Source organism: Diabrotica virgifera, chromosome 7 (assembly GCF_917563875.1).
Source record: "Diabrotica virgifera virgifera chromosome 7, PGI_DIABVI_V3a".
Taxonomy (NCBI): Eukaryota; Metazoa; Arthropoda; class Insecta; order Coleoptera; family Chrysomelidae; genus Diabrotica; species Diabrotica virgifera.
The window spans coordinates 201,741,520-201,750,106 of record NC_065449.1 but is presented as its reverse complement, the minus strand read 5'-3'; the positions used below and the strand labels follow the sequence as shown (position 1 = coordinate 201,750,106).

Sequence of the window (8,587 nt, the reverse complement as noted above, 5' to 3'; positions counted from 1 at the left end):
CATCCAAATAAAAACTTTATTTTAAGCTACACTTGCGTATTTTTAATAGGGGTAATTTTCTGTAAACGAAAGTTATTTTCTTTAATTTGATTTCGAACCAGGGATCTTTGCGTGAAGTAACTCGTGGACATCCCTACGTAACATTTTGGCGACCGCGATAAGGACTTAGATATATACGGGTGTGCTTAAAAGTTAGTTGTTTCCGCTTATTTGAGTGTAAACTTTTTTCCGGCGAATAAATTCGTTTGTCGTGAGGCTCGGCCGAAGTTGTTACCCTTGTAAGCGAGAAATATGGCATTGGAATTAGAAACAAAACGCCGAACAGTGCTTCGTAGTGCTTTTACGACAGCTGCTAATGTTTTGGACAATTTGTTATCTGAAACGGTGGACACTCGACCCTGGCAACAAATTAGTGTACAGTGGGAACTGTTACAAGTTAAGTACAATGAGCTGTGTGTCGTGGAAAGTGCGGTGTTTGAAGCTATGGTCGAAAAGGCTTCCGAGGCAGAATTAATCAGTGAGATGGAGGCAAAGGATAGATACAGCACACGCTACTATGAACTGAAGTACAAATGCGAAGACAGACCCAGTTTAGTAAGTTCAGAGTCATCAATAAAAGGTAAGCGCAGTTTTAAATTACCTCCAATCGAATTCAAGAAATATTCTGGGGACTTGATAGATTGGCTTCCATTTTGGTCGCAGTTCAGAGTAGTGCATGATGATCCATCGATTGATTTAAACGACAAAATAGCTTATTTGAGACAAGCCACTGTAGACGGTAGTAAGGCCAGACGTTTAGTGGAGAGTTTTCCTGCAGTAGCCGATAATTACTCAAAAATTATAAAGAGTTTGAAGTCTAGGTTTGGCAGAGAGGATCTCCAGATTGAAGTATATATTAGGGAACTCTTAAAGTTAATTTTGAGTCGAGTTTCTAGTAGTTCTTGTAATGTTTCTGCACTATATGATATGATAGAGAGTCAACTTCGTTCACTTGAGACCTTAGGCATAACTGCTGACAAATATGCGGCAATATTGTATCCCCTTATTGAGTCATGTTTACCGGAGGATATGATCAGACTATGGCATAGATCTTCACAGTTTTTAAGGCCTTCTGGTTCCGTATCCATGCACAATGTCGAAGAATCTGCAGAAGTTTCAACTTTGGAGACAAGATTAAGTGGGCTAATGAGTTTTCTACAAAATGAAGTTCAAAATGAACAAAAAATTAATTTAGCAACGGAAGGTTTTGGTTTATCGACTGAAAATAAATGTAAATCTAATAACCTGGTTGAAAAGAAGAATATAAAATTACCAAAGCAAGGAACTGATCAGCCATCAGCGACCGCGGCTGGGTTGGTAAATTATGAGGTTGACAGGTGTATTTTCTGCGAAGGACAGCATGACAGTATCAATTGTTTTAAAGCACAAAAATTGTCTATGGAACAGAAACGACGAACATTGTCAGAAAAGAAAGCCTGTTTTCGATGTTTGAAGGTGCGACATTCTTCGAAGAGATGTAGAGCACGTTTGAATTGTATTTTGTGTTGTAAATCCCATGTTGTTTTGATGTGTCCTGATTTACCTGTTAACAAAATTGATACATCGACCTCAAGTATTAGCCGCTCGGAAGAAAATAGGACTGAGGATCAGACGCTTGCGAATTTGAATAATACACAGGTTTTTTTACAAACTCTGCGAGTAAACATAAGAAGTGCACATGGTACTAAACAAGTAAGGGCACTTATTGACACTGGATCTCAGAGAACATATATTTTACAGCGTACCGCACAAGAAATGGGTTTTTCTGCTAAAGGAACGGAAAATATCGTACATACGTTATTTGGCGGTAAAAGTACTTCTGAACAACGACATAAATTATACAAGGTAACTGCGAGTGAAGGAGCTTACTCTTGTTCATTTGATGCCTTAGATCAACCAAAAATTTGTGCAGATGTCTCTCCTGTTTATCACGGCCCTTGGGTTGAGGAACTTAGTGACATGAATATTTCGCTCAGCGATGTCGGACATATAGCACCAATTGAGATTTTGTTAGGAGCTGATGTTGTAGGCAAATTGTATACAGGAAGGAAATATCAGTTACAGTGTGGTCTTGTAGCAGTTGAAACTTTGTTAGGTTGGACTCTTATGGGCAAGGTGCCGGCAGTTGCTTCTAATTTCAGCACATCTATGATGTCGATTGCGTTGTTTGTTGATAGTTCTTCTGTGGCGAAACTCTGGGAGCTTGATATTATTGGGATAACCGATCCTGTAGAAAAATTGATACGAGAGGTGGCGGCCAAGGAGGCTAAGAATTTTTTCTATGAGACTATCCGATGTGACAACGAAGGTAGGTATGAGGTTATGTTACCTTGGTTGAACAAGCATCCTTTAATTTCAGATAATTTAGTTGTCGCTAGAAGAAGGTTAGATACTACTTTAAATAAGTTGAAAAAGTCAAATTTGTTTGAATCGTATAATTTAATATTCAATGAGTGGTTGAACGAGGGTGTGATCGAAATAGTAAATAATCCCGAAGAGAATAATTGTGTGCACTATTTGCCTCACAGGCCCGTTATTAAAAATACTAGCGAAACCACGAAAATTAGGCCAGTCTTTGATGCATCATCTCATGAACAGGGTCGTCCTTCTTTGAACCAGTGTTTAGAGGTAGGGCCTAATCTTATTGAACTTATTCCTTCTGTGTTATTACGGTTCAGACAACAAAAAATAGGTGTTGCGTCGGATATTCGAAAAGCTTTTCTTCAAATTTCTGTACATTCGAAGGACAGAGATTTTTTGAGGTTCCTATGGGTAAACAATGAAGGAAAGGAATTTGTATTTCGACATAGGAGAGTTGTTTTTGGAGTCAACTGTAGTCCATTTCTTCTGGGTGCTACTATAGAATTTCATTTGATAAAGGCGCTGGAGAAGTGTTGTAATGATATGCCGTACTCTAAAAATACAATTGAAAGGCTTATGATTGGGTTCTATGTAGATAATTGTGTGACTAGTGTTACTGATGGGAATGAGTTGAGAAAGTTCGTATCAGAAGCAACTGCCATCATGGAGGAAGCTAAGATGGATTTGAGAGGGTGGGAGTCTTCTGGTAGTACAAAAACAGTTGTCCCTGTTCTTGGTCTTCTCTGGGACTCCTCAAGAGACACACTAAAAATCAATGGTGAAATTTTTCAGGGAGTGGTCGGAAAAGAACCCATAACTAAGAGACTGATGCTTTCTGTAGCTCAGAGTATATTTGACCCTATTGGTTTTACCTATCCAGTATCTCTGTTCCCTAAACTGTTGCTGCAGAAACTTTGGGAAAAGCGCCTGGGATGGGATGCACCAGTCGAGAATGACATGGCTGAGGAATTTTGTCAATGGGTTACTCATCTTCCTGAACTGTCGAGTATTGAGATTCCACGTTGGATCCAGGCTGGGCCCATTGAAGCTGACCATTGGAGTTTGCACACCTTTTCAGATGCAAGTAAGAAAGCTTATGCAGCCGTAGTGTTTTTGAGAGTTCTTCGGAATGATGGTGTTTCGATTTTTCTTATAGCAGCTAAGAGTCGTGTGGCTCCTTTGAAGAAGATTTCTATACCTAGATTGGAACTGTTGGCAGCCACTATTGGTGCTAGACTTTATCAGTCAGTCAAAAGACAATTTTCTCAGCATGTTGAGTCTTATTTTTGGAGTGATTCCACTACGGTTCTTTCTTGGATTCAACGTAAGGATGACTGGTCTGTTTTTGTTTTTAATAGAGTTCAGGAGATTAGAAATTTAACCAATGCTGAGTGTTGGAAATATGTGCCTGGTTCTCTCAACCCTGCCGATCTTCCATCAAGAGGCTGTGGTGTTCGGCAATTGTTCGAATCTCGATGGTGGGAGGGCCCGGAATGGTTGTACAGAAACGAAAATTATTGGCCTCAACAAAAAGTAGAGGTTGATGAAGAAGAAGTCGGCACTGAGAAAAAGAAAAAAACCATTTCGTCACTATTGAATATGACGTCCGACGATTGGCACCTGCGTTACTTTTCTCAGTACACAAAACTGTTAAGAATGATGGCTTGGACGCTACGATTTTGTTACAATACGAGAAATTCAAATGGAAAACTTACAGGCGAATTGGTCGCGGAGGAAATCGACAAAGCCGAAATGTTTGTGTTGAAGTTAGTGCAGAAAGAAGCGTTCGGTTCAGATACGAAACGAATTTCCTCGCTAAACACGTTTGTCGATGAATTTGGACTTATACGTTTAAAAACTCGCGTTACCGAGAGAATTGACACGGAAGATTTTCGTCTGCCTATCTTACTTCCGGGTGAACATTTTATAGTGCGCAAGTTGATTTTGAGCTTACACAAAAACTCTTGTCACGTTGGTACACAGGGACTGCTTAGTTTGCTCCGCGAAAAATATTGGACTTTAGGGGGTAGACGGATTGTGCGGTCCATTTTAAAAGAATGTGGTGTGTGCAAGAGACAAGATGGGAAATCGTTCGAAGTACAAACGCCTTCATTGCCGGCCGATAGAGTTCGAGATGCTGCAGTGTTTGAGATTTCCGGGGTGGACTTAGCTGGGCCTCTTTACTTGAAATCGGGCGAGAAGGCATGGATTTGTTTGTTCACTTGTGCCGTTTATCGCGCAGTTCATCTGGAACTCGTTACCTCCTTGTCAACAAATGCATTTATTCAAGCTTTCCGTCGCTTTGTTGCCAGGCGTGGACGCCCGAGAACGGTTTATAGTGACAATGGAACGAATTTTACGGGACTTGAGAACGCGCTTAAGCAATTGGACTGGAACATGATCGCGGAATATAGTTCTACACAACGTATTAAGTGGCGTTTCAACCCCCCTACAGCTGCATGGTGGGGTGGATTTTGGGAGCGATTAATAGGTATTGTGAAAGGACTTTTGCGAAAAGTTTTGGGTCGAGCGTCTCTCAATTATGAAGACTTATTGACATTGTTGTGTGATTGTGAGAGTATAGTCAACTCGCGGCCATTGACGTATATTTCGGATGATCCTACTGAGTTAGCCGCGTTGACGCCAGGTATGTTTTTACGTGAGCAAGTCAGTTACGAGTTGCCGGATTGTGATTTGCTGGAGCAGAATTCTCTCACACGCAAAATACGCCGTTTGCAAGAGTTGAGAAGTCATTCGCGAAAAAGATTTCGTGCTGAATATCTGGCTCAACTCAAAGCGGGAACGAAGAAGACGAAAGTGTCTAAAGTGTCTATCGGGGATGTCGTTTTAGTAGGCAACGAAAACATCAAGCGTCTTCAGTGGCCTTTAGGAAAAGTTATTGAACTTTTACCCGGTAGAGATAATCAGGTGCGGTTAGTTCGTCTTGCGACAGCACAAGGCCAACTTCTGAGACCGTTGCAAAGGCTTTACCCAGTGGAAGTCGTGGAGGCAGTTACTGCTGGCGAGAATATCCAGGGCATTACCCTACGGGATGCGGCTCCAAAGACAGTGCCTCAAGAGAACGGTTGTCAGCTCCAGGCTGAGGAAGAATCAAGTGAAATAAGTGCGGGAGTGACAAAAAGCAGAGCACCCGATCTAAATGAAAGATGTACGCGAAGTGGCCGGGTAGTTAAAACTCCTGTAAGATTCAAGTGACATTTTCTTGACTTGATTTTTTCATGACTCTGTTTGTTTTTGATATATTTTACTTTTTACTTTATTTGATATTTTATTGCAATTTTTCGTGACTCTGTATTTTTTGAGAAATTTTGTCAAATTCCCCAAGGTGGGAGAATGTCGAGTCATTATAAAATATGGCAGTGTCCGTGTTTAAAAGATATTTCTGCTTTATACATACGGCGAGCCATATGGTTTGTTTTTCGTTGTTTTAAGGTGAAGGGATGATGGGCTTACTAGCCTGCCCACTTGAGATTGAAACGATAAGAATGTATTGCAGTTTTAAGGAATGTGTAGATATTGGATATTATGTTTTTAAGTCAGTCGAGTTTGTAACATTCTTCGGATAACATCCAAATAAAAACTTTATTTTAAGCTACACTTACGTATTTTTAATAGGGGTAATTTTCTGTAAACGAAAGTTATTTTCTTTAATTTGATTTCGAACCAGGGATCTTTGCGTGAAGTAACTCGTGGACATCCCTACGTAACAACTTATATGTATATTTTAAGATTAATGAACACTAGTCGCAGAATTATGCAGAATTTTGTACTTTTTGAATGTATCTTTACAAAATTTTAATTATTTTAAGAAGATTTTCACAATTTAAGGCATTTATTGTTACTAAATCTTAAGTTAGCTTACATCTTACATTACTACATACTTTAAAAACAAGAATCTGCTTTGTAGCGATAAAATTGATAAACCACAAAACGTTTACAGCGTTTTAAATATACGCGTTCTTTTTCAATTTCTCTGCCGGTCATAACAATCTTGGACATGGCTCACTTATTCTTGAGCTATGAACCGAAATACATCCAGTCTGATCTTTATACCTGCGTATTAAGACTACGATAGTATAAGAAAACAACACTCTAAACATGAAAATCCCTAGATAGAGACATTTTTTGCACCTCATGACAACGTTTTCAGCATTTGGAAACACTATGCGACGGAAGAATAGACGCTGAAATTGCAAAGGAGAGGAAACAAACCGACATGAATATTTTATACCTTAAACAAACCCACACTAGGACATAAAGACATACAAATGGAAGTGAAAAGGAACATTCATAATACAATCACAAGACCAGTGATAACCTATGCAAGTGAAAATTGGACAATACAGAAGAAACACTAGTCAAAATTGAAGCCATGGATATGAAACACTTAAGAAACAGCGCAGGAAAATCAAAATGGGATAAAATCTAATATGAAGTGTTATATATTTAGTAGTTAAGACCAAGGCTACTAATGTCTACCTTAGTTACTAATGTTTTTTTGTGTTTCTAGATTAATATAATATTGTCACTCTCATTAATTATAAATGTATAAATATTGTTAACATGTCCATGAAAATAATTAAAGCAATAAGGTCAATCTCTGATTACTAACCACAAACCGTTAACATCAATCTTTCATCCCCACCATAATCTACCAGAACTGAGAACAATGAGACTTTTTCATTATGCTCATTTTTTATCTGGATTTTATTATGATGTACATTACAGAACAAGCATAAAAAAATGCTAACGCAGAATTTTTGTCGCGGTTTCCTGTTGAGAACACAAATACATATGAAGTAGATCAACACGGCTTATACCCAATACAAAATGAAGAAATAAGATGTGGAATAAGGGATGTGGAAAAGATGGCGGCGCGTGATACAACCACGTTAACGACTGAGTTAAATAATATAAAGAAAAATGAACTAATCGACATAATTGTGACGTTAAAAGTACCAGTGAATGTTGCAAATCCACAAGTGATTACCTATATAAATAAAATTGGTGAATTTATAAACAGCAAGAGCGACAATACATCTTATGATTTGGCAGATAACATAACCTGTTCTCATTGTGGACACATTATCAGACAGGACCATTTCCATTAAAAAGGAACTTGACGCTGTAAATAAACTTACATATCATCTAGAAAAAAGGTGCCAAGAACAAGAAGATCTAAGTTTTCTCCTAAAACAATTAAAAGAGAATTCAGATTCACCAAAGATACATACAACGCCATCTAGTAGTACTATTGCGAACTTCAAAACACATTATAAGACTAATTTAAATATTGCCGAAAAAAAGAAAGAAGAACACAAACAAAACTTTATGGGCAGAGCAGCAAAAAGTGAACTGGTAATTACTCAGAAAAAACCTGACGTAAATAAACAAGGGAATTCCCAAACAATAACAAAAACAGATGTTTCGAAAGGACTGCTTTTTGAACAAAGCAGATTAAAAATGGATCAGTTCATTAATTTAGCAGAGGACGAAAAACCTACTTACGATGAAATACCTATAAATCAAGCCGAAAATTATCAAGAATGGAAAACTGTTAGGCTTAGGCAACATTAGTTTAACGGACGAAGAAAAATTATAGTAGGTAAGGTAGCAATAGAAATAGCGATGAGGTTAAGGGTGTTCCAAAAATTTCAACTCTACATGTTACAAGAGTTAATAAAGAAACTACAACTGACTCTCTAACCCAGTTAATTAAAGTGAATTTTCCTGAAGCAACATGTGAAATGATTCAATCGAAACATCCAACAATTTACTCATCGTTCAAAGTAAATATATGTTCAGGTAACTTCAACAAGGCCATGAATCCCGAAGTTTGGCCTCACGGAGCTGTTTTAAGCCGTTTTTTTTACCACAAGAAAAAACAGACAGAAGAAGCTTAGTTTTTGATCCAGATATTACATTATTAATTATCCCAAGTGTTAGTCAGAAGACTGGTTTTAAATTGGATAAGTTAGAAGTATTCAATTCTCCTAATTTTGACACAGTTGGTAAAAATGCTTCAACTATCAATCAAACAAGTTTTGGCTTACTTCATCAAAATATACAATGTGTATCAACAAGCATTGAAAAACTAGAGTTCTTCCTGCAGTGCGAAGGTCTAAATAATGTATGTGTCTGTTTAACTGAGCACTGGAAATCTAAA

At 38.1% G+C, this 8,587-nt stretch overlaps 1 protein-coding gene across 1 annotated transcript; it reads left to right on the top strand.

Moving 5' to 3' along the window:
* The first annotated feature begins 291 nt into the window (after positions 1 to 291).
* Positions 292 to 7,998, top strand: LOC114329013 (uncharacterized). Its single transcript, XM_050657071.1, has 2 exons — positions 292 to 3,106; positions 7,514 to 7,998. The coding sequence occupies exons 1-2, from the start codon at positions 292 to 294 to the stop codon at positions 7,996 to 7,998; spliced, it is 3,300 nt and encodes a 1,099-aa protein (XP_050513028.1).
* Positions 7,999 to 8,587: the final 589 nt, after the last annotated feature.

Excerpts from the sequence above, each read along its gene's own strand:
- LOC114329013 (XM_050657071.1), top strand. The coding sequence starts at position 292 with ATGGCATTGGAATTAGAAACAAAACGCCGAACAGTGCTTCGTAGTGCT. Across the intron at positions 3,107-7,513 it reads GAGAGGGTGGGAGTCTTCTG|ACAGGACCATTTCCATTAAA; the intron begins GTAGTACAAAAA and ends ACACATTATCAG.